Here is a 26,890-nt window from a genome sequence, read left to right as displayed (position 1 = left end):
ACGTGAACAACATGGATTTATGAAATCACGTTTTGCAATAAGTGAGATGATAATCTATCTTGATTCTGTTTTTTCAGCACATGATACCAATTCTTCTGCCCTTTCTATCTACTTCCACGTAAAAAAAAACTTTTGACTCTATGACCTATCAAATACTTTTATTCAAGTTTTCGACTTTTGGTTTCAACACAACATTTCTCAAACTTTTTATCGCTTATCTAACGAACCGTTCTCAATGTGCAAATATTAATCAAAACCTTTCTTCGCCTTTAAAATTTACTTCTGAAGTTCCTCAGGGCAACGTGTTTGGTCGTTTGTTATTCATTATTTTTGTTAAAGATAGTAGCAAACAAATGTTTTTATTTTTTTGCTGATGACCTGAAAATATTCAGCATCTCATCAATCTTCATTGTGCAAGAAGACATAAACTCCTAATTTAATTGGTGTAATTTGAATGGTCTACAATTACACCCATCAAAATGTGAAACTTAATTTTGGTGGGAATGATGAGTCTGATCATTTTCTTCTAGGGTCTGACTACCTAACTTTCAACAAACAAATCAAAGATTTGGGTTTTATTGTGTCTAGTACGCTATCCTGTAAAGCTCACCTAGATTCAAAGTATCTAAATTGCAACAAAATTTTCGAATTCCTGTAGCGCAATATCCCCTTTTCACTGTCGATTCACAGGAAATTTTTGCTATATTGATCTCTTATCTTGTCTAATTTATTATACAGTGCTCCTGATTGCTCTCCGTCCTGAACTATTCTACGCAAAATTAAACGTTTTCAGTATAACGTTCTTCGTTGGATAATACGCCGCTCATCATATTTTTCAGGTTTAGAATCCCTTCAGTTACTGCCTGTGTATTACCGCTTAATCATAGATGACATTGTTTTCCCGTGGAAGCTTTACAACTGGGCCAATGATGTATTGTAGCTTTCTTTTTGCATCTTTGCCAACACGATCTTCCTCGAATGGGCAATTTCGCGTCCCTACAGCACGCAAGGTATCTTCAGAAGAAATTGTTTTCATCCGAGCAACTCGAGCTGCAAACGGGCTCATCTAGTTGAAAATCGTTTCATTTGGATTGTTATTGAAAACTAAGAAAAATTGTCTCGGCAATTACCTGAAATCCACGATATCAATTTATTATGATAAGAACTAATCGTGTTCACTTTTTATCAAGTGTCTTTGTACATTTTGTCTTGCATAATTCATACATGTGTGTTTTCTAAAACATTATTTTTTTAAAAATTAAGTCTTTTACTACTACTATTACTACATGCAAAATGCCAAAATACCACTGACACGGAGTATCAAAACAAACAGGAAATTGTAAGCCTCTGTTCCTTTTGTGCAGAAAAAGGTACAACAGAGGACACAAATCAAAGGAATTAAAATATTTCAAGAGGTAAGTGAATGACATAGTTTGCACTGTAAAGGTGAACCCTAGGGATTAACTTCAGTATGAAAATTCTCCTCACAAAAACTTATATTTTAATTGTAAGTAAATTATAAATAATTGTATGCAATTGTTTGTAAATTCACGCTTGAGACACCCAACGGTAATGGAGTACGGGCGTTCCGAAATCTGAACTTAATTGTAAACGGTAATGGAGAATTGGGGTTCTGAGATGTGAACACAAGTGTAAAAATTAGCTGTCATTGGTATCAAAAATCGACTGATACGGGCATAAACTTAAATTTCCGGAGCTGTACACCATTAAAACATAAGAAAAATGTGATTCAAGGGACGGTACATAAGTTTTCCATTGCAAACAGTACTAGCATTACTTTGATCAAGCTCTTAAGAAAAATCGAAGAGATCTGGACTAAAAATCAGTATCCAACTGAGTGTTTTACCAGAAGTAATATAGTGAGCGACCCTCCCGGGTGAAGGGGGGGGGGGGGTGAGGACCCATGAATTAAGATAAGGTATAGCGGCTTTCTCGGAATTTGGGTCCTCCCTAATGTATTAAAATTCGGAATGAATCTGCATGTATTAAGATTAGGTATCGCCGGCGCAATGTATTAAAATTAGATTTTAGGCTACATGTATTAATATTAGGAAAACAAGCTCCATGTGTTAAGATTAAGTATAGGCTATTTGTAGTAAGATTTGGAATAGAATCCCCAAGTATTAGGATTAAGTAAAGCCGACATGTTTTAGGGATAGGAGTAGAAAACATATGCATTAAGATTAGGAATAGAATCTACATGTATTAAGAATAGGAATAGAATCTCCATGTATTAGGATTATTTTTAGCCGCCATGTATTAGGATTAGTTATAGCCAACGACTTGTATTAAGATTAGTTATAGCCATTAGGATTATGTATAGCCGCTGACATTTATTATGATAAGTTAAAGCCGATGACATGTATTAGGATTAGGTATAGGATCAGGGATATATTTTGAAAAATGTTGAGCATTTTGTACAATGTTACAATATTTTTTCCAAAGTGTTCTAATTATTCTCTTTTGATTGGTTAATAATGACAGCGTTTTTTTTTAAAAAAATGTATTGGAAAAGTTATAACTAACCGACAGAGTATAAATTATGCACATCAAACTACAAAATCATAGCAGAATAAAATAGATAAAAATTATAAAGATTATTATAAAAATTCTCAAAAACAAAACAAGACAAAATAATTTAAAAAATCTCACATATTAGAAAAGAACAAATAGAAAAATTATTTTAAAAGGTCTACAATTTGAGAGATTCGGTAGGAATACCGCCGGCTAGAACTACTCGTTTGGGATAAAAATAGGATAGCCCTTTCTTTGTCTGTTCATATGTAGCAACAAAATGATTTATTGTTCCAAACCTTCTGTTTGTCGAAGTAAAATTGAGAATTTTATCCATCACTCGTCAATGTTTTTCCATTGGCTCGTCTCCAGTCTCCTCCAGAGTTCTTTTGTTCCGACTTTTGCTACTAAATTTTTCTTGTCAGACATGACGTCGTAGCAACAATAGGTTTTGCTGCAGAGACAAATCAATTCTGTACATCTGAACTCTTCTTTGAAGAGTCCTGGCTCTCGTTTGTTGTGCTTCTTATGCTTTGAGCAACATGTTCAAGAGAAAAATTTGAAAAATTGTGTGAGGCATCTGCTCTGAAGGAATCATCACAGTCCTTCTCTCGTAAAGTCTCCCATTCTTCCTTTTTAGGGGATCTAATGCAATCGTAAAAGTTCTCGTGCGCTAGCGCTAATTAAAGAGAATCCGTGTCCATTTCCAACTCCCCAAACCCGGCAAATTGCAAAATTTACCAAAGAAATTGTAATAGAGCTCCAACATAGGTAGCTTAGCTCTTTGAAGTATGAAAAAACACAACTATTAAAGGTTCTCGATGCTCAATTTTATGTTTTGCCAGCTCAGCTTCGTATATTACTTTTGACACATTGTTCAGGCGCTTAAGCATTTCCGCTTTGATTGCTTTGTGCGTCTTCTCATCATTCGGGTACTTGGTCTCTTTATGTCTACTTCCGTCCATAATTTGATACCCATAAGAGCTGTTACCCAACATTTTCATTGTTTCAGCCACAATGCTAGAGTCAGCTTTTTCATCACTGGTTCTTCTAGCATCTACCACTGACTGAACAAAATTGTTTAGGCATTTTTGGGTTGTGTATTGTACAAGTCTATAAATTTTTGTGTATTTAAGACCAAAACTGAGATTGAAGTTGAGCAGAAGAGTAATGATTGTCCCACTTTCCAACTTGATGCTCGATATCAACATTCGTTGAGGTTGTTTGAGTAGGTTGTTGCCAATCTCCAAAATTGGCTCGACTGACTTTAAAGTTCTTAAAAACAGGAAGGAAATTAGAAAACTTGTACTTAAAATCCGGTTGAAAATTCGAGATCGCAGTGTACATATCCAATTATTCTCCCAATTCTTCTTTTTGCTAAAACAGACTCTTGCTTCATAAGTAGTTTGAAGGGAAAATTCTTCCACAGGTGATTTCTGACATTTTCTTCTTCTTAAACACGTTCTCTCCAGTTACAAACCCAGACTTCAACAATATTGTATCCTTTGTTTCTCAAATAATCCTTTTTCAGTTGGTCATGTTCTGTTTTTTATTCCTCTCTGCATTTCCTCCTCCGAGAGGCTTGCTCCTCCGAGAGACTTAAGACGGCCAAAAATAGAAATAACAAACCATTGCTTCAAATACTTTGTTGCAATGAGCAGAAATACCGTCGATGATAAAACAGTCAAATTTTTCTGTTTCCCGGTTGTATAATGAATTTCAATCAGACAATCCGGGCGTTGTGATTGGAGATCAGACATGACCATGTTCCCAGATGTTCGAGATTTTTTGGTTCGAGCTTTGAATTGTTGAGAATCTGTGTCAAGCTCCCATTGTGTGTAAAGATCAATTGGCATTTCTTTACACATTGAAAAGGGATAGTGTTTACTAGCATTATTACCCACGATGGATTTACTGATGTTTTCTGAATTCCAGATGTAGGTTTGATCAACTACTGTCTTTCTTGTGAACACAAAAGAAGGACCACCAGTCATGTCCTTGCGTATTTTATCTTGTAAATCCTTGTCACTTTCAACAAATGGGAATAATTTGTGATTTATTGACTTGTGAAGACAAATGTTTGCTAAGTTGGGAAGTGTACATCTAAGTTTTAAAATGTCGATTCCTTTGTTGTGGTAGAATTCCACCAGTGTTGGAACAATATTCTTGTTGTTGTACCACTTGACAAAATCTCTAAATGTCGACATTTATTCTTCCTTCCAAATCAATTTCAAGTAATTGTAGTTATCGACTCCACATGGGGGAACTTCATTCAGTCTTAACCTCTTCAGAGCTTTTTGTTGAAATATTCCACTGTTCAGCAACTTAGTAAAATAATTGAAGTCTTTCTCCAAGGGTTTCTGATCCTTTAATTTACTGAAGAAGCAATCATAGGCAGGAAGAAAAGTTGCTTTAATTTTATTTGGAGAATCGAACCATTCATATGGGAAGAATCCCTTAGTCTCACCGGTCTTGCAAGCTTTGAGGAATGAATTGAGAGATGTAGCTCCTCTAAGGAAATTTAGAATGTCGAGTCAACAAACATGAAGAAAACAAAAAAATTCCCTTTTTTAATTACGGTCAATATACCGTTGAAGGTTGAATATCCCGTTCATGAATGAGATAAGGTAGAAGGCAGCGCTTAAAGAGATTCAAATGGTACCTTCCACTGTTGAACCCAAATTCAGGTAATGTGTTAATATAAAGCTCAAAGTGTTGTTGCAAGTCCAAACGTTGATTTTTCTGCATTTGTAGGACCTGAGTAGACACATCAGCTTCCTCCTCCTCCTCAATACATTCATCTTCGAAATCAAATGCAAGAGTTGTGTGACCTTTCCGTTCGTTCAATTCCTCACAGATGGCATTCATTCGACATTTGATTTTCTCGTGAATTGATGTAAATTTTGTAATTTTGTTCGCATTTCGTATTTACTCTTGTTAGCTAACTCCTCAAGGGCTTCGACAAACGAAACAACAAGCATCTTAGAGTCTTTGTCGCATAGGAAAACAAGTTCTTCAATCAATTTGGAAGAAATGGAGACAGATAAGTACTCAAGTTTCCCAATTTAAGTAGTTGTGTTTGTATCTTTTAGCTCTTCAGCGGGAACTCAGATAGATTCAAGGTCAAAAAAAGCCAAGTTTTTGAACAATTTATGATCATCGTTGAAGGAAAATCCAAACCATTCGGGTTTATCAAACAAATATTCTCGCAGAGTATACACACTCTATGGAAAAATATGCTCTACTGTGTGTTTGCAAGGTTTTGCATGACGGTTGAATTTACTTGTTTGCTTTATATATGTATCGCAACTGGGGCAACGAAATCGTTTAAAGAATGTGTTAAAATCATCTACATAGCATATGTGATTGTTGTAACGTAATAAATTAATATTTTTCTCACACGTTTCAGCTCTTCTTCTTGCAAGTTCTCCCACAAATTCTCCTTCCTCTATATCAATATCATAAATAAAGATGTCATAGTTTACCGCATTTTCAACAAACATGAGGTGATCGATTGATACTTCTCTGAAATTGATTGCGTCATGTCCAGATTCATGAAGAAAAGACCTAAACGATTATGTTGCATTTGTTTCCAACTCAGGTGATCCATACAAGTGAACAGCTATAGCTCGGAAAAAGCAGATATAGTTTTTGTAAGTCTCGCCGTAACCATTTGATACAAGACAATCCACATTTGATCGTCTGAGTAACTGTTCAGGAATAACAGCATCGATACATCCTAGAGGAATGCTTTTTAGTAGCGCGCAGAATAATGTTACGTTAGTAGTCAAAGCAAATCGCCACTTTTTGTTTTCCCTCTCCTGTGCTCACGTCTCCACTAGATCCATCTTTTCGACTCTGTCTTGAAGTGAGACCAAGTCACCTTTTGAGCAGAGTAAATGAGATTTTTCAAAAAAAAGTGTTGTTCTCATGTGCATGAAAGTACCGATACCCTTCTGTGTCCTTATTGCGTAAGATAAGTTCAAGAGCCAGGTTCACTTTGGCAGCGCAATTCAGTTTTTCAAAAATTTCCTTTAACTTCTCGTTGATCTCATTGGGATCGAGCTAGGACAACTTGAAGTTGAACACTCGATGTCTCCCATTCTCCATTTACGTATCGTCAAAAAAGTGCTGGCAAGCACTTAGTTCCTGTTGCAATCGCTCGTTGTTCTGGTCTAGCTCCTCTGATTCTAGGACTTTTTCGAGCTTTTCACTCGATTCAGTCCCAACTTTTGTCGAAGTTCCATGCGTTCTCCTCTTGTGTTGTTGAAGAGAAAAAAAGCCTGGCAGTTCTTCCAAACACACAGTACACATAGGACTAAGCTTAACATCTTTCGAGGCATGATGCTTGGCAAGGTGATAACTCAACTCTTCCTTCTTCTTTTTATAAAATTTAGAACATTTGAGACAAGATAAAATCCCACTATCACATTATTTTTTGTGCCTGACCATATTCATCTTCACCACCAATTTTTCGCACTTTGTGCAATTCACTGGGAGATTTCAATCGAGAACAGGCATTGGTATGTTAGTTCAAGATGAATCTAGTAAAATTCAGGTAAATTGCTGAGCAACTTAATCTGAAAAAACAGAAAGTATAATGTTTAAGGGCTGCTGTGTAACATTGAGCTACTCGACAATAACTCATCACTTCCAAAAATGGAAATGACGTCATTGCTATTTTTTGAAACGAGCATGATTCATGGCTGACAAGGTTGATAGGTATCAGAGAATAAAATTGATCTTTGATTAGACAAAGCTGGGGCTTCCAGCCAAATTAACGAAACTGACGGTGTCCCATTTTTTCACCTATTCATTTAACCCCCTATCATTTAACCCCGATTTATTCACCCCACTATCATTTCACCCCGATTTCAATCCCTATAAAATAAGGATTAATAAATTAGCAATATAATCATTTGGCCATGCCTCGCGGGCCATGGCCATGCCTCAGCGGCCCGTGGGACTTGATATGAAACTATCACAACCGAACGGGGGATTAATCTATCCACTTAATGATGACAAAACATCGACTTTAATGTCGACTGCTAATTAGCGGGATGAAATGATAGAGGGGTGAAATGATAGAGGGGTGAATAAATCGGGTTTAAATGATAGGGGGTTAAATGAATAGGGGTGAAATGAAGTAGAACCGAAACGGACATATCTTTGTTGACTTGATTAATTAATTTACTATGATGATAGAACCAATTTTGAGGACCGACTAAAGTGATGATTGAATGCATTCATTGAACACCAAACCTACCATGAGAGCTAACCGCTCTATTGGACCTTAATTTATTTAAACCAACTTCTCTTCATTAATCTACTTAATAATTTAACTTCTGACTGCATTTTAAACAGTTACCACGCTCAATTAGCTAAAGATATAAAGTATTGCGCACGGGCGGCTACTATATTTGTAATGGCACGGTGTTCTGCACTCTTTCCACAACACAAAGGCAAAGGGAGACGATCCCCGTGTCAGAAAATGTCTCCAGAGAAGATATCTGGCCAAATCACAACAACTAACAGGGGGCGTGCATAACGTATTGGGGGGGGGGGGGGGCACAAACGTTAAAGATCCTATGTTTCATAATGAGGGCCCACTGTTCCGTTCATTGTGTGGATCATACACCCTTTTTTGTTGAATTTGAGAACATGTTTGCAATGCGTTTGCAATAGGTGCTAATAATGGCAAAAAATATTTTGCCGTGAACTTTTCCAGGTCGTTATTTAACTGAATATTGGTGGAATATCTTTATGTTGTATGCATGTATGTACTCTTCACCCTTCAAAATGGAACGGACATGCTTACCAAACACTATGATTGGTAGAATTAAGTTCAGATCTATTTTATCCCGTTGCTTCTTACGCGCCTCTTTGTTCGCGCTCCCTTTTAAATTTTGCAGTGTAACGGGGAATTTATTCTTGAAGCAATCAAATGGAATGGAATAGCTGTGTTTAATCACAGCAACGACTTTTGTTTCTATTCTGCTCTACTTACATGCTGACGGCTCTTTCTAGCATTTTTGTAGCTAGTTCAATATATATCATTGCACATAGCAAGCTGTCTTAAAATATTAGCTTTGCTATCGTGGTTTTATTAGCTCTCAGTTTTGTTCAGATTTTGTCGTCTAAACTAGACGGTTTGGTATTACAGTGAACTGAATTTAGATATTTGATATTAAACAGAGATATTTATTAAGTGTGTTAGTTTCATTATTTGCTCACAAATCTTTAACTCGCGCAGTTTTGAAGAGCTCTTGTGATTTTTTTTCAAAATTGTTCATTTTATATCAGCTTTTTGTCATCTAAACTGTTCTTATTTAAAGCTGCATTACAATTAATTGTATAAAACAATCGGTTCATATTTTGGCGTGCTCTTGCTTTGCGGGTAGTTGAATCTTCTACTAAAAATTCAAAAATTTCCTGGTCTTTGAAATCATTTTTAATCAATTTTTGAAAATGCGAGACTTTTTGACCGGGCACTTTCAAGTCTCCGAAGATTTTTGCGGAGCTGAAAATTCTCGGAATTTGGGAAGTCAGCAATTGAGTTGTTCAATGGATGCTATTTACTCTCAAAATGGCGATTCTGACTTTACCAATGAGGCTGAAAGTTTACCAGCGAACATAACATCAGAATTTAAATTGTGGAGGAGTCGAAACACAGATGTTGCACCTAGGGTTCGCAAGCGTGCTATGAGCCCTCAGGTTCAGATGAATACTCGCAATGTTGAGACGAATTTGAAGGAGAACATTTTTGCACTTTCGAAGTCGATGGATTCCTTTCATTCATTTTTTGGAAGTTATCCCCCTGCAGATGAAACCTACGACGGCAGATTTCCATTTTTTGATATTGATTATCTGTGTCTAAACTCATCTTCAGGAAAGGTAAGCTTCAAGAGTTGACCTCAACTTTTAGTTTTATAAGTAAATTTTATTTTTTAAGCAGCTACAAACTGAAATGAATCCTACTTGATGATTATGTGAAACTGGAACAGTGAACAGATTTTCGCAATTTGGTGTTTCTAGGCCCTCTATGGAGCTTTTTAGGCTCTTTATAAGCTCTCGCTTGAGTCGATTAGGTTATACTACTTGATATGCATTGGGTGCGTTATATGTTTAATTTTACTGGTTGCAGGTTTTTTGCTAGAATCGTTCTTGAATTCATTCTATCGTTTTCCCCTATTTTTTCTACTAATTTGACCCCTTTTTCATCATTTTTCACGCAGAATTTCTTGGTCTTTACGTTCCCTAAGTTGCATGAACTCAGACAAAGAATTCAGTGTGAGCTCATATGGGCTGCAATGTACTGGATAGAGACAAAGAATTCAGTGTGACAAAGAATTCAGTGTGAGCTCATATGGGCTGCAATGTACTGGATTGGCGCAATAACGGGCTGCTGATTCTGGTCCTGAACAATGAAAAAATAAGATTCAGTGTAAATTTTTGTTTATCTTTATTAATGAGTTTTTTTTTTAAATTGAGGTACTCATGAAAATGCACAACTCAAAGAGTTACCCAAGAACGGCCAAAATAATTTTCTTTTAAGCTTGAATTCATGACAAGATGAACGAGTAATTTTCCACATAAAAGATTTTTCCGAATTACTGAACAGAACAACTTGTAAAATTATTTATCTTGTTCTTTTCATTTGATTGAATATGTTTCTCAGTTAATTGCAACTGCTCAAAAGTGGATCCACTCCTCCCAGAGTATGAACAACAAAATTAAGCACTGAATGATGAATGTTGCTGCCTATGGCGTTGATAGTTGTATTTTTTCTCAGAATGCGTTTTACGTCATCTTGCAAAAAGGTTACAACTGAATCCGTCGACAGAATTTGCCTTATATATGTGGGAAGTATTTGAATTCCAGTTTTTGCGTTTGTCTACATTGTTTAGAAAACTTTCTGTGGAAATTTTTTTGCAATTGCAGAATATGATCAATTTGCAAATTCCTGTTTTTCTTTGTTTTTTAGTCCGATTTTACTTAAATTTGATTTCACTTTCTCTTGTCTGATGTAACTTACACCTCAAATTTTATTGGGTTTAGGAACTTTTTGCTAGCCTGGATGTTTTCGTCAAGTCAGTTTGGCTGATTGGCATCCTTTACAGGAAAAAACTCTCAAATTGTGTGAATCAATTATTTTCACTTAGATACCATTTCGGAATTAATTTATCGTCCATGTGAAATTATTGATCATTATATACTGTTTTTACATTATGGAGTCATTGTCATGAGATTAACAAGCATTTCTATTGAAAACATTGGTCCAGTAGGTGACACTAACAGTATTGGAGCCGAGAAAAAGGCAGCAAAGTTATCCAGTTTTTTCCCATTTCTATTCAGAAGATATTTATCAATCAATGACGTTGCACCAGCCTCAAGAGTGTAAGTAACACTGACTATATGCTCAATCTATATAGACAAGTTTATATTAAATACATCTTTAATTAAAATTTGTTGAAGCTATTGAGCAGTGTTTCTATCAGCTCAACAGAAACATTTGTTTAGTTTGGTGGCAAAATTTTTGAAGCCGATGTTTTCAGTTAGTTAATAATGTTTTTTTTGGTTTTTCCCTTGTTTACGAAATGAACAAGCATTCTAAATAGCTATTACACCTTTCTCTTAGTTTAAGGCTATAAGTCTGTAAAACTCTCCTAAACGACAAAAAGCACATTCAATTTGACTCTTAATCAACTTTGAGAATTTTCGTTCTTGTCTAAAAAGTTCTTACTGTAAGGCTAAGTCGCCAAGTTTCTAATTGCTATTCCAGAAGATCGTATTGATGATAATTATTTCATTCGTCATTGGTATCACTGGTCATGCCTGAACACTGAAAATACCAATGTGCAAGATTGTTTGCAAAATGTCATTTTCAATTTAAATTATGTAACCACATCTGTTTTAGTTTCTGTTAGATTGAAGAATGCACTTAGTAAAAATGAGATACTGAAAAGTTTTTCAACTTGAATTTTTCTACAGTATTCTAAATGTTGGATATCATAATCAGTTTGTGTCTTTTTGAATTTTCTACATGATTGAAAAATTGATGAGTAATGTCCATTACTAATGTTTTCGTGACTAACAGAAATTTTGCAGTAAATATTTTTTTTCAATGAAACGTCCTTTTATGTAAGTAGATTAAAGTGCGGAAATATCTTTGAAAATCTAAAAAATTCATAAACTAGTTCAGCAACCAATCTTAATTAATTGCGCTCAAAGTGTGTAGCAATTATATTAGTCCTGTCGGTCTTTTTTATGCGATTTTTCGCTTGACCAATTTTTCGTCTGACGCATTTGACTTTTCGTCCTCAAAACGAGATAACAGGTAGCGCCCAGTAGAGCCTTTCAGCTCTCTAGTCTTCAAGTATGCGATTCACTGAATTTTTTTTGCGACTTATACTTATGGTGCCAAGGGCGGTTCTTAGAGATTGACCCCCCTCCCACTGTTGCCCCCCCCCCTACCAAAAGTGTACCAAAAGCCCCCCGGTTAATAGATTCTTTTTTTTTAATTTTTGACAGTTGCGTAGTAGGAGGGGTAGTAGTAGAAGCAGGTTTTCACAACCTAGTCACAACTTTTGTCATGCCCAGCTTTGTGGTTCATTTTGTTGTTTAATTGCTCTCAAACGAAATTTGTAGCAATTATATTAGTCCTGTGGGTCTTTTTTATGCGATTTTTCGCTTGACCGATTTTTCGTCTGAAGCTTTTGATGTTTCGTCCTCAAAAACGGGATAAACAGGTAGCGCCCAGCGGGTATTAAGTGCTCTTAGAGACTTTCAGCTCACTAGTCTTCAAGTATGCGATTCACAGAATCTGTTTTGGAGACATACTTATGGTGTGAAGGGTGGTTCTTAGAGATTGACCCCCCCCCACTATCCCACCTTAATGTTGCCACACCATCACCCCCCCCCCCCCCCCGGTGCACCTCCCCCCCCCCCCCCCGCTGCGCCCACTTACGCCCCCTTCAATTAAGCTGAAGCTAGCCTCACTAAACCGTGCTTAGCTGCTGACGAAGCCAACCGGTCGTTTGAGAGCAATTCGCCCGGCGTTAGTCGGTTATTATATGTCTAGAATTGTACTTGATGCTAATCATCTGAAAAAGTTACTCTAGGTTAGTTGAAAACTTGATTATTTGCTGAATATGACAATCACATTGAAAATCATTAAAAACTCCACTGAAAAATAATTGCGGCGGATTTTAATTTTAAAAAATGCGTTTTAAAACAAATTTGATTATGGCGAGCTCAAAGATGAAAAAATCGAAGAATCAATCTCCAATTATTAATTATTGGCCCGTTTAACCATCATGTCCTAACTCTTTTTCAGAGACGTGGTTCGAATGAAACATCTCAACTATGCCATGTAACAGAATCAGAGCCACGTTCCAATTTTTATCATCCCCTCCCCTGTCCTCTGAATCCGGCAGCAGACAGCGACATCCACTCTTCTCCAACAGAAACCAAGGATTCAAGACCAAAAGGTGCAAAGTCAACTATGGAATCGCGAGAGGAATCGTCAATGAGCGACTTTAAGGAATTGATGCTTGTGTCGGAGCGACTCTCGCGTCGACGACGCTCTGAAGACTCTGTGGTTGTTGTTGGCTCCCCAGTTTGTTTGTCGATTCTGGACAGAGACGAGGCCAAAATTGGAAATGGTGGGAAAAGTGCCTTCAAACGGAAAGATAGTTTTGTGTGGATGGCATCTGATGCATTTGATTGTGACGAGGAGTTGGAAGAGAAACAAAGAAGGCATTCGATAGCCGCTTGTTTCTCTGGTCTAAATGGTACAGTGAATGGTCATTCAGCTGCTGAAGAGTGTTTCGAGCTGGAATCAATTGGAGAATCAAGCAGAAGTTCTTCTAAAAGTGTCCGTTTTGCAGATGCTTGTGGACGAGCTCTGAGCGAGATCAAATCATTCCATATTCTTTCACAATTGGACCTCGACAGTTGGAATATCGGAGACTCGTTCGAAGATCTGAATGGTTGTAGCGATCAGAGCACCAACGAGAAGACTTTGCTTCCACTTTTCTTTTTGCCGTCGAATTTATCGGAAACCGTAAAGCAGGTTATGTCCAAAAATGTCAAACTGGAGTCAATCAATGTATTCGGAACCCTGGTTTTGGGTTCTGTATTGGTGTCCAATATTAGTTATCACAAAGACGTTCGGCTTCGATACACATATGATAGTTGGGAATCATGGAGCGAGCTGACGCTGGATTATGTGCCAAAAATGGAAATAAATTGCCAACAAGAATATGACAGATTTAGCTTTGAGACTAACTTCAATTGCCCACATCTACGAAGTATGGTGTCGTTTTGTATTTGTTACATTTGTGATCAGAGAGAGTTTTGGGACAATAACGATGGACTGAATTACTCGCTCAAATTGGTTTGAGTTTAGCATTAGAAAACTGTCAACTAAGTACAACTATCGATGCCTATCGTTTCACATACTACTTCACTGTCTTTCGGTAGATCTTAGACCAGTAGCTAACCAGGTGCTATCACTTTGTAGTTGATTATTAAGAAATTAGTCACACCAATTATGCTTTGTAAATTGTCTTTTATTTTTTATCTGCGTTAGCACAAATATATATACAATAAGTGTTTCGCGATGTTCTGTTTCGTCTTTTTAAATCTTCCTTCTGTCATTTGACTTTTCATGACGTAAATCTACTTTCAAATGTTTCGTGAAGTAATTGAAATTTAGACTAATTGAATTTTTAGTGCGACAAAAATGAGTGTTCTTCTCTAAATCCTTGACTGAGATTTATGCGAGGACAAATTTGTAGTGGATCTTAATCAGTCTAACTAATTTTGTTAGCTTACAAGATAGATGTCATATGGCAACCTGATTACAGGAAGATGTTACCAAATATGAAGTCCTCAATTTAGGAGGTTGATTTCCATTTTGTCGAGAAACGAAATGTGGACCTATTTGATCAGATACAGGCAAGTGTTGTGTATCCAGGTTGTCAGCTGAAAGTTTTGCTTGAAATGCGATCAAAAAGAGCGATTGCTCAAGGTCTTTAAACTTTAGTATTGAATTACCCTTTTTGACGAAAATTCCTGTTGTGCCATTTTGTGAAACAAACACGTAAAACTACCAGGTTAAAATGCAAATGTTTGAATCGCAGTTCAGATTCAGTTTATACTTAATTAGAATTGTACCTGATACTAATTATCTGAAAGAGTTATTCTAGGTTACCTGGGAACTTGATTATTTGCTGCTGAATATGACAATGACAATGAAAATGCTGAATACGACAAATTACTTGAATATTTGCTGAATGTGACAATGTCCGTTAATCGGTACTGTTCACGTTTGTGCTGAACGGTGTCAAAGTTTAATTCGACAGACAGAGGTCATTAGTGTCTTGAAAAGTTTGATCAGCACTTAACTGATTATATGTTGGTGCATGCTTCATTAACGGTAATACATTTGAAGTGGATGTTTGTTGGGTCATTAATTCAGCAGCGGTCACAACATGAATATATTTGTGGTATTTTAAATCTGATCTGAAGAGGGTACATTTGATAGGTTCAACTGATGAACACCGCGTTAATGGTGATGTAAGCATTTTATTCTAAATGGCGCCATTTTGATAAAGTATTGTGGCATCTTTCTTTGCTCGGACGAAGATGGAAGCAATCAATGTAGTTGAGTATACCATTGACGCAAAATTTTTGCTGGACCATTTTTGTTCTCGAATGGTTCCGCTGCATGATCAATTTGACTTTTCGTGAGAAGAAACGGGACGAACTGGTAAAGCCCGTGGACATTAAGGCTGTATACCTTTATTGGAGCCTTAGTAAGCTCTATCTACCGCAGCTGCTGAGAGAGTAGAATTTTCTGGCGCGAAGTGCAGTTTAGAATTAGTTTGGCTCGGAGCCACATTACTTAGATCTAAATTTTGCTGCTAATAAAAATCAACAAACAGGCTTGATCACTAATTTTGAAATTTGATCCAGCAAGAAGTCCTTATTTCATGCTTTTTCCTGCCCCTCTTTTTTCAAGAATTCATGTATGATATCACACTAGATTTTGAACTTAATCTGCTTTGTGGTCACTTTGAACACTCTCGCAGAAATCAAGCTGACAAAATGGTATAAAATGAGCAAACTAATTTTTAGGAAAAAATTGGAATATAAAATGCTTGTTTTTTGGAAAGTTTTATTGGAAGCCAAATTTCTTCTCGAGAGAAAAAGCGTTCTTTTTTCAAAGATACCCAGAGGGGATAGTTAAAAATAGGAAACAGTCGCAAATAACAACTTTTGCAAAGAGGATTTTCGTTTAGGTCTATAGAAGAAATATTTTCCGTTTGCTCTTTTAAAACCATAAAATCAAAAGAGATTAACTTTTAAGAAAAAACGATTTAGTGAAGAAGTGTTCTTCGGAAATAGGCAGAATTGCAATGTTACTATAAATTTCAATGGAGTTCGCTCTTTGTGTTTTGAACAGCAAAATTGGGGTCTAAATATGTTAGAGTTTGTTTGTGCGAAATTTTCGGCAATTCGATGTGAGCCTCGGGCCTAAGCGCCTCGGATTTGAGCTCTTATTGCCTTAGGCTTCAGAGAACTAACATATACTTATCACCCCTCTCTTAATAAGTGTAGCTGGCTTCAATAAGCTTAAGCTATGTTCAATCAAAGTCAGCTCCTCGACTGTTGGTCAAGAGCAATTCGTGCCAATGTTCTTGAGTTCAAGAATACGAGAACTGTTTAAGGCAGTTTGTTTTTATTTGACCATATATTTTAGAGCGCTTTGTTTCTCGATTTTATTTATCGCATGTGGCATCCCTTCTGAAAATCAGAATTCAAAGCCGCTGAATTTATTGAAGTCTGCAAGTCAGATCTCTGCAGTTCAGATTGACTCGAAGACCCCATTTTAAAACAAATTGTTTGTTATTTATTGACTTGTAGGTCATATAGGCAAGATATTGTGGCGCCAGTTTGAAGCTATCGATCATTGGAACAATTTTGTTTCGAAGTTCTTTTGAAAAGTGAGGCAGAAATTTTTTTGTTCTTTTTTTCATAAATTAAGTCACGTTTTTTGCAATTTACTAATTTGTTCCACAAGCGTCACTGAAACTTGTGTTAAATTCCCCAGGGTTGACTCGGTTACATTAATCAACAGTCATAATTCAAGCAGATGAACCAAATATGATGTTCCAGGTGAAACGTTGAGATATTGAAATGTTTGAGCTATTTTTCAGTCAAAAATAAATGTTCCAGACATTCTGATCAAGATATACTTTTCATCAACTTACTTTAGTGGACAAAATGGTTAAAATATTTTTTAGAGATAAAAAAAGATGCGCCCCTTTTTAAGTTTTTTGTTTAAGATTTTCACTCATGTTCATTATTTTTGAAGTAAATTTTGAGTTGTGATTTTGGTCTTATCTAAACGTGAATTTGAGCAAAAAAAAAACGGGTGGTTTTGCAGCGTGAATTTATTTCACTCTAATTTTGAAGTCTTGTGTTTTACTACAGTTATTAAATTCTAAAGTGAAAACGGCGTTTGAACAAAAATTTGCTTTCTCGATTGTGATTTTTTGTTTACGTATGGCGAAAACTTCTGTTTTTATCTGAGTTTTTCTCAATAGTTTTTCGTCTAAAATCCTGGTCATTTCTAGGTCTAGTTTTGTTCAGTCAAGTTCTATGAATTGTAGTTCAGGGGGTTGTCGTGTTACTGTTCCGTCCTCAAGATTTTTGTTACGAGCATATGGTGTCACGATCACTTCAAATCTGCGTTTTGTTCATTAATTTATTTCACTCTAATTTTGAAGTCTTGTGTTTTACTACAGTTATTAAATTCTAAAGTGAAAACGGCGTTTGAACAAAAATTTGCTTTCTCGATTGTGAATTTTTGTTTACGTATGGCGAAAACTTCTGTTTTTATCTGAGTTTTTCTCAATAGTTTTTCGTCTAAAATCCTGGTCATTTCTAGGTCTAGTTTTGTTCAGTCAAGTTCTGTGAATTGTAGTTCAGGGGCTTGTCGTGTTACGGTTCCGTCCTCAAGATTTTTGTTACAAGCATATGGTGTCACGATCACTTCAAATCTGCGTTTTGTTCATTAATTCATGTAATTCATTGCTAATTTTTTTCTGTTAAAGACTATTAATTATTTGTGGGACGTATTTTTCAGTCGGTAATTTTGTTGGAGTGTATTCAAAACTAGTGAAATGCGTGAAAACCAAATTGTTAGGTCAAACAGCTGACGAGACGAGAGTCATCTTTTCTTGTCGAATTTTAACTGAGAGAAGAGTAGGTGTAAAAAATTATCGCTAAGCAATCGATTTTTTCGTTTGGAATTTTAAAGCAGTTTTTTTTTGTTTTCGACTCCAGTTGTTTCAGTTAAAGGTATCGTTTATCTAAACTAATAATGATGCTTTTGGAAGTATTTTCTACCATTTGAAGCACATAAGAAAACAAGAATCAATTTTGAGCTACGTTTTAAAGCCATTTTGCAATATTGGAAGCTTTTTCGCAGTTTTTGTATTTTTCTTCAATTTTTATGGCATTTAGGGAGTTATGTGGTTCAATTTAGTTGTTCTTGATCTTTTGCATTTCCTCTGATTTAATTTTCGAGTTATTTTTGTTCACGATAATTGAGTAACTTGGAGCAAATTCGGCCAATTTTCGTCTGTTTATTTTTTCCATATTTCTTCTGATTTTGTGCTTCGTTAGTTTTTTTGAATTTGTAATGTGTATAGGTGTGTATAGGTTTTGTATAGGTGTTGTTCCTAAAAGATGAAGATGAATGTTGACTGGGTACTTTTCACTAAAATAAATACTGAGGGTTTTATTTTGGGTTTTTGTTATTAGATTTTTTGTGGATATTGTTCAAGAATTTTGTAGAGAATTTTATTTTCTTCATTTGCTTTCTCTTTCATCGGTTTAAGATTTATTTTTGTTGGTTTTTTTTGTCAATTGACAGTCATTTAACAAACGAAAACTAATCTTGTCGCAAGGTTTTTGTGAATATTTTGGAGTTGCATTTGTAAATTTTTATCAGATGTTATATCAATTTTTGTCTGTTATTTTTCAAAATGATTAGTATAATTAAGTAGGAAGTTCAGTATATCAGTTAGCGTGGTCAATTTTCTACTTCGAGTTGTTTCCGGAGTTCCGGTGGCCATGGTTGATTTTGCGTGAGTTTTGTTATTGATTTGCGTGATTAAATTTTTAGTCCCACATGACTTACCTCTTTTTCAAAAATTACTTTCCTCACTTTCAAAATTTCTTCTCTATTCTAATTCAAGGAGGTAAGATCATTTGAGTGTATCGCTTTTTGTGAGGTTTTTTTGAGAGCAGATAATAGAGGCAGCAGTAAGTGATTTAGATTTTTATTCAACCATCCCAGTAATTAATTAAAAAAATTTCTGAGACTGCAGATCAACGAAGCTATCTTGTGAGGCTTTTTTGAGAGCAGATAGAGGCAGCAGTAAGTTATTCAGATTTTTATTCAAACATCCCAGTAATTATTTAAAAAAATTCTGAGACTGCAGATCAACGAAGCTATCTTGTGAGGCTTTTTTGAGAGCAGATAATAGAGGCAGCAGTAAGTTATTCAGATTTTTATTCAACCATCCAAGTAATTAAAAAATTTTTTTGAGACTGCAGATCAACGAAGCTATCTTGTGAGGCTTTTTTGAGAGCAGATAATAGAGGCAGCAGTAACTTATTCAGATTTTTATTCAACCATCCCAGTAATTAATGAAAAAAAGTTTCTGAGACTGCAGATCAGCGAAGCTATCGCGGCTATTTGCTGGCAGCCTTCCAGCTATGTTCAAATTTTTGATTTAGTCTGTTTTAATATGAAGCTTTTTGTTAATTCAAGAAGCAAGAAGAATTTTTTAATCCGTTAACAAGCTGGTCTTCTGTTTTTGAGCTTTTTGGAAAAGGTGGCGAATAAGTTGATAGTTTGGAAAAGATCATTAAGATTGTGAAAAATTATCACTTTTTTCCAGAGTAAAAAGTGAGGTTTGATTTGGAGCATATTGGGCATCAATCCAAATACTGAAGTCAATTTGGTGATTGCTTGTCTTTGTATTAGCAAACACACATTTGAGCTATTTAAATGCTTATGAAATAGCTTATAAATGATTATAAGATCAAGCAGTTGCACAACTTCTAAAGAATCTTTATATTTCCAGCAGGAAAAAGAAAATTCGCACGATACTCATTCATTGAAATTGTCGCATTTGTCTGAAATATTGGCAAAAGAGAAAAAGTTACTAAAGATACGTTATTAATTCCCATCAAAGATGACAGAAAGGTGAGCAGCGTTGATCACAGCAAATTTAGTAAAAGAAAACATGCCGAAAGGAAAACACGAGTAGCCCCCTTACAGCTGGAAAATTTCTACTCTGGTCCTTCTAAATTACGAACATTATACTACTCATTGATTATACTACTTTGAATTAAACTAACCTTGATAGAATTATTTGTCCTATTTAAAACTATTAGCTGCTGGTTAAATAGGATTGAAAATGTCTTCAGGTTCTTTGTTTTCGAATCTATTGCCACATTAAACATGGCCAATCTGTTCGGTTAGTGAAATATTGGATCTACAGATCTGCAATTACAGAAATTTTAAAATTGCCATCTGTTTTCACGCCTTCTCTTGGAATTTTTGCGATGTGACAGGCTGATCAATTAACTGCTGCTATAGAAAGAGTTAAGGGATTTATACAAGAAAATAGAAGTAAAGGAATTATACGAGAAAATAGAAGGATAAATTGAGGCAATGCATTAATTGGTTTGGGCAGTTCTTGAATTTTTTTTTATTACCAATACTGTTCTACCTAAGTTTCTTGTCTAATTGTTCAGATCCCACCTTAATGGGGGGGGGGGGGGGGAACTGCATGCTCAGCTGGTTTTTTCCAGTCAATTTTGGCGATCGCTATATTCATCGTAGAGAGTTCTGAGTGGTATCATTAAGAAGCCCGTCCAGCGTTGAATGTAAATAAAAAGATGTTTTGACATTCGCTCTCTTCAAATTTGCTTCTTTAGCCCACTTTGGTTAATTGCTCTCGAACGACGTTTGAAGCAATTATTGTAAACGCGTTTGTGTCTTCTATACAAAATTTTTTCCTGAGGCGTTTTCGCTTTTGTTCACACTACAGGTCTTCTGTTTTGAGTGATCTAAGATGCACACGTTATGAAGTAAATTTCGTTTATTAAAGGGATTGTGAGCGAACAAACATCAAAGTAGAGCTGTTAAGATGTCAGACTGCCAAGCCCGAGGTCCGGGATTAAGCCCTATTTGGGGTAGTTTTTTTGCACCTTTAAAACATTTCTAAGCTACGTCCCCTCTAAATTAAGTTGCCCCTTCCTGCCGTGTTACTGAGTAAATAAAAAGAGCAGCGAGGATTGAAATGCACTATCCAGCGAGAAAGTATTACGTCATAATCTCTTAACCATGTAAGCCTTACGAAAAGATTAAATGCACACAAAATACGTTCTATTTGGCATAGAAAGCTCGGAAAAAGTTCGTTAAACATAATTTTCGTTGAGCCTACTAATATACTGAATCGATTGCGCTCTTTTTAGGCTTAATATTTTTGTTTCGAAAACGTATCGGTGACCAATCTGAGCCAAAAATCGGCTCAGACAAAATACCTGCTAGCAGATACAGCTAGATTTGCCGGGCCATTTAGATGTGCTTATTGCCTTGATGTTACTTTAGATACAGTTGCTTACATCTTGTTTATGCTTCCTTATGAATTGAAAACTTCGATTCACTGATTTGTCAGGAATATTTTTGGTGCCGCTCTCAATCTACGAAAAACATTATTTAGCCTAATCGTTGTGATAAACTTATTAAATAGATCGATGTATTTCAGAATCCGTTTAACAAGATTCTGGAGCAATTGTAATTTAACAATCTTTCTAGAGTATATTATATTTCAAGCAACTGATTAAATTTTGTTACTCTCCGAGTGTCGTAATTATTACAACGACACTCTATCCTCAACTTGGACTTCTATTACGTTTCGTTATCCCACCATTGCTAGCATTGCTTAAAGCTTATTGTTGATTTTATTTGTGTTTAATTACTCTTATGTAATTGCGGAGAGGTGTTGTATTTTGAGCAAATATCAGTTACAATATCAAAGGCGTTGATCAACAGCGTATAGCCGGAGAATGGCAAGGAGACCTGTTGGACGATTGTGGGAAGTTGTGGTTGAATTAATTTTGAGTTATGGGACCCACAAAAAACACATCAGATACAAAAAGTTTCAAAGGCTACCTAGGCGAATGGTGACTGGGCCACGAATACATTGTGATGGTCTACAACGGTCTACAATGGTCTACAACTGAGCAACAATCAGGGATAAATCAACAAAAAAAAACTGTAAGAACTGTCCAAACCAAAACTTTGTTACTTGAAATCTTGATGCTCTATATTTATATTCAAGACCGGCAAATCTAGCCTCCCAGAACCCATTTCCTATCCCATATAGCAAATTTTTTCGTGTTCACCGGTCACCAATAACCCATCCCTATATATATTTTTTTTCCTTGAAAAAAAGACATCGAATTTGAAAATTTTTGGTCAAAATTTTGGTACTGACCAAATCGGGCTAAATAATAGTTATTGGAACGAAATAAAATCACGCGAAGCAAAAAAAAAAACAAGTTTGAAAAATTTGACCAATTGTGAAAAAATTCCTTAGAGGTTTATAGAAAAAGGTTGTTAATCCGGGATGCAATAATTGCATAAAGTTGTCAATTTGAAAGAAAAAGAAGAACAATTTGGTCAAGTTTTTCAAATTTGGAAAAACAACTCAAGTTTTTTTTACAAATCAGCGCTTATTCTTGGTAACTCGTAAAAATCGTGCATTTAACGTCAAGGTTCGGAGTTTGAGCAAAACTCAAATCAATTATGTTGTAAAAACATTATATGGTTTTCATATTAGCTGCAAGTTCACTTCATCACGCCATAAAAACTTTGCCTCAAGCGTTACAAGACCATTATAAAAAAGGAATTTACGCATTACCGGGTCTGAGTTTTAATCCTAACGCTTTGAAAGTCCGAAAAACCGCGCAATTTCAATTGAGTCACTTCTTCCGTGATAAAAAGAGGCTAGTTATATGGCATGATGTGGTGAACAATTCATTGTCCCGTCATCGCAGTAACAACAATAAGCCTTTAACACCTTCGCAGCTTATTGAAGTGCTTGAAAAGTATCAGGAGCGCATAGAAGCTATAGTGTATTGCACCAGAGAGGGAACTCCTGATATTTACAATCAGCTCAAGCGTAGTACTCTAGTTACCATCCATTTAGTGAAAGACATTGTGTCTAAACGTAAACAGAAAGATCTTAGTTTACTTAAAGAGTACAGAGCATTACACCAAAGGCCTGCGCTTGAGCTGAAAACACTCACTATAGTCTTAGCTCATAAGAACAACCTCCGGTCCTTGATAACACGCTCCCGACCGAAGAAACTTTCAAAGCGCCGTCGTAAAACGCTTCGCACCCGTCATGCGTTCGAGGAGGCGGAACTCACACAAGCCTTTGATAACCTGAATGTCACTTAGTCTTGCGCTGTTGTGGGAGTCTACCCGCTGACTGGCGGTGTGACTTAGTTAACTCACGAGTTACGGGTTAGTTTGTGGTTGGTTCTCTCCGATAGCGCTTTACTAAACGTTTCGCTCTCCCCATTCTTCGAGTTTTTCACTACCATCCGTTTTTCGCAGGTTATCTGGTTTCAGTTTCCGCTTCCGTTCTTTTGTTTCCTTGTCACTTTGTTTCCTTCTATCCCCCGTTTATCTGTTGTATGATGTAGTATGTTGAGTTTCTGCTGTAGTAAAATTTCTCTGCTAGTATGCTGGTTTGTTGTGTAGTCTCATTCCTTGCTAGGGTGTGACTTAAGTTCATTCTGGAGTTACGGCTGGTTTGTTTCGTGACTTTCATCACACTGGTTTGCTAGCAATTTGTTGTAGCTTTATTAATTTTTGTAGTATGCACTTTTGTTTGGGTAGGGTGGTTTGCTAGGGTGTGACTTCAGTTTGTTCTGGAGTTACGGCTAGTAAAGTTCCTGACCTTTTCGACTTTTGGTTATACTACACTGTTGCCGTAAATTGTTTCATGTTTGATGTTTTGATGCCGTTGATAAAGCCCCATAATGTTTTGTGCTAGTTTACCTGGCAGTAGCCCCTCTCCTTCTTTCTAGGGTGTGACTTAAGTTTATTCTGGAGTTACGGCTAGCTTGTTTGGTTGAGTTTGTTGCTGTGGTCTGCTAGCATCGATCTTCCCGCCTCCTTGCTTGTGGCTTCCGCCCCGCCCGTGCCGTTTTCCCGTTTCGTCGCGCGCCATCCGCCCGACGTTTCAGCCCCGCCCGTGCCGTTTTCCCGTTTCGTCGCGCGCCATCCGCCCGACGTTTCCGCCCCGCCCGTGCCGTTTTCCCCTTTCGTCGCGCGCCATCCGCCCGACGTTTCCGCCCCGCCCGTGCCGTTTTCCCGTTTCGTCGCGCGCCATTCGCCCGACGCTCCCGTTTGTCCGTCCGGTTTCCCGTTGCGTCGTGCGTTATTCGTTCGGCGTCTCTTCCCGTCCGTCCCGTCCCCCGTCCTGTCCCGTTTCGCGCTTCCTGCGCACCGTTCTTTCGCCGGGTACTATTGTACTCGACGAACATCTTTGCTCCTTGGCGGTTTGCTAGGCAAACCGTCACACTAGGGTTCGGTATAACCCATTTGTGTTGTGCTGTTGCATGTGTGTGTTCTCTATATTAGTACTAAATTAAACTTGTGGTTCCTGTTTTCATAAGATCCTTATCTTAAGATCATGACAACTTTGCAGGACAAATTCAACAAACTTTATAGTGCGAGGGCAAAATTAGAGGCTGAACTTAATAACATCTATGGTGAAATTAACAATGCTGTTGATAAGCAAGACAGGAAAGTTAAGATCGAACGTCTGCTTGTGAAGTGCAAAGACGCCTTTATTAGAGTAGTTGATAAAAATGAAGAGCTCTTTGATCTGGCACAAAAGACTGAAAATCCAGATGCTGCCTGTAAGAACCTTGAAAAATGGTTAGAGACTGTAACAAAGAAAACTGATGAGTTCATTGCTGCTGTTCGAGGGTATATCAATTCGGTCCATGACAAAGAGACAGCAGAGCAGTATACCTCTCACCATTCAAAATCAAGTTCAAATATGACTTCCTCAAAAATATGACCACCTTTCACTGTTGGTGCTCGGTTAATCTTGAAAGACATTTGGCGTGTCAATGGACAAAGTTGGGATGACGAGTTACCTAAAGACACAGTTGATAGATTCCTTGCCTGGTGTATTGAACTGCCGCGGTTAGCTGAGATCACTATACCGAGAAGTTACTTTTCAGGACCATTCCAACATCTTGAACTCCACATGTTTGGTGATAGCGCGCAAGACGTATTCAGTGCAGTAGGTTTCCTTAGGGCTCAAGTAACTTGCCCCTCCGGGGAGATTATAACAGAGCTGGCGTTTGTCTTGGGCAAGGCCCGTGTTGCACCTATGAAGGTAATGACAGTTCCTAAATTGGAATTACAAGCCGCCCTCCTCGCTGCCCGTTTAAAAGGGGAAATCTGTCGAGCATTAACGGTTACTGTGGACAAAGTCTTTATGTGGACAGATAGTGCCATCGTCTTGCAGTGGATAAACTCAACAAACAAACACCCCATCTTCATTGCAAATCGTGTTAGTGAAATCCTGGAGAACACCAGCGTTGACCAATGGAACCACGTCGCCACTTGTGATAATCCGGCCGATGCTGGCACGCGTGGCATGTCCGCTGAAGTTTTGCAATCAAGTAGCTGGGTGAGGGGCCCTGACTTCTTGAGAACTAAGCAATTCCCTTTTGTACCAAATACTGACGTCGTTGATAACATCAAGCTCGGCGCTGTAACCAAGGAACAAGATGATGACTCCATCTCATCTTTAGCCGCATCCGTAACCAAGCCCCCTAAGGAACAAAGTATTAATCTAATCCCGTTTGATAAGTTCAGTTCTTATCAAAAATTACTTCGTGTCACCGCATATGTGCTCCGTCTTTTACCATCTCATGAAAGTTACCGTACCGTAGACGGCAGCATAGCCCACCCTGTTGAGCTTGACGAAGCCGAGCGTCATCTCCAATACTTGGTTCAAGGAGAGTCCTTTAATACTGAAAGAAAGGATCTTCTTGACAACAAATCCGTTAAGAAGAGCAGCCGCATTGCTCAGTTTACTCCGTTTATTGGACCTCATGGTCTCATCCGTTCCTCTGGTCGACTCCGACGGCTAGTGGAAATTGACTTTGACACTAGGCATCCTATCGTGCTGGATGCGCGTCATATTTTTGTTAAACTGTTTCTGCGGCATACTCATTTGAAGAACCATCATCAGGGCATCGACTACTTAAGGTCAAAGGTACAAGAACGTTATGTCATCCTAAAATTACGTTCCACACTGCGTTCCATCAAATCAAACTGCGTCTTGTGTAGAAAGTTCCGTGCAGCAACCATTCAGCCTATCATGGCAGACCTCCCAAAGGAGAGACTCGCATACCAGTCTCCTCCCTTTACCAACACCGGGGTTGATTACTTCGGCCCATTCTACGTCACAGTTCGTCGGACTACAGAGAAGAGGTGGAGATTTCTCTTCACTTGTCTCACTACTTGTGCTGTCCATGTTGAAGTTGTACAGTCCGTGGACACCAGTTCCTGTGTAATGGGAGTGGAGCGGTTCGTCTCCCGTCGGGGTACTCCTGCTATGATTTGGTCGGATAATGGTACGAACTTCATTGGAGCGGAGAAAGAGCTCCGTGAATGTGTGAGAAAATGGAATACGCTTAACATTGTCACCGAACTTGCACATAAGGTCATTAGGTGGAGGTTCAATCCACCGAGTGCGCCACACCAAGGTGGCATCTGGGAGAGGCTAGTTCGAAGTTTTAAAAGAGTACTGTACACTACCCTTGGTACGCGTCGCCTCACAGATGAGGTGTTGAACACTACTTTTTGTCTGGTCGAATACGCACTAAACTCACGTCCCCTAACGCCCGTAAGCGCCGACCCGTCCGACCTAGGCGCAATAACACCTAATCATTTTCTACTCGGTAACCAAGCAACCAGAATTCCGTCCATCGTTGGCGCCGACGAGTTTGATCATCGTAAGCGGTACGCCCGTGCACAGTCATACGCCAATGCAATTTGGGCACGTTGGCTCAAGGAGTATGTACCTGCACTGAACCGTAGATCTAAGTGGCAGACGCCTGCCGAGCAGCACCTCAAGGTCGGTGATTTAGTTTGGATCGTTGAAGAAAGCAACCCTAGGGGTTACTATCCAACTGCTAGGATTGAAGAACTTCGGTACGG

General features: G+C 37.5%; 2 protein-coding genes across 3 annotated transcripts in view; both read left to right on the top strand.

Annotated features, from left to right (window-relative positions):
* The first annotated feature begins 8,560 nt into the window (after positions 1-8,560).
* LOC142337739 (uncharacterized) lies at positions 8,561-14,259 on the top strand. The gene is made up of 2 exons (XM_075387218.1): positions 8,561-9,429; positions 12,872-14,259. Exons 1-2 carry the CDS (start codon positions 9,004-9,006, stop codon positions 13,937-13,939), a joined length of 1,494 nt encoding a protein of 497 aa, XP_075243333.1. The 5' UTR covers positions 8,561-9,003; the 3' UTR covers positions 13,940-14,259.
* A 7,098-nt stretch (positions 14,260-21,357) lies between these two features.
* The window catches only part of LOC142338498 (putative trans-acting enoyl reductase Rv2449c), a 51,564-nt gene continuing 46,031 nt past the window's right edge, over positions 21,358-26,890 (top strand). For both annotated transcript variants that reach the window (XR_012758986.1, XM_075388280.1), the window contains exon 1: positions 21,358-21,381. The gene's annotated coding sequence lies outside the window, so the exon portion shown is untranslated. The remainder of the gene's footprint in view (positions 21,382-26,890) is intronic.

Source organism: Convolutriloba macropyga, chromosome 4 (genome assembly GCF_964194025.1).
Source record: "Convolutriloba macropyga chromosome 4, txConMacr16.3, whole genome shotgun sequence".
NCBI lineage: Eukaryota > Metazoa > Xenacoelomorpha > Acoela > Convolutidae > Convolutriloba > Convolutriloba macropyga.
This window is presented reverse-complemented; position numbering and strand designations above follow the sequence as displayed.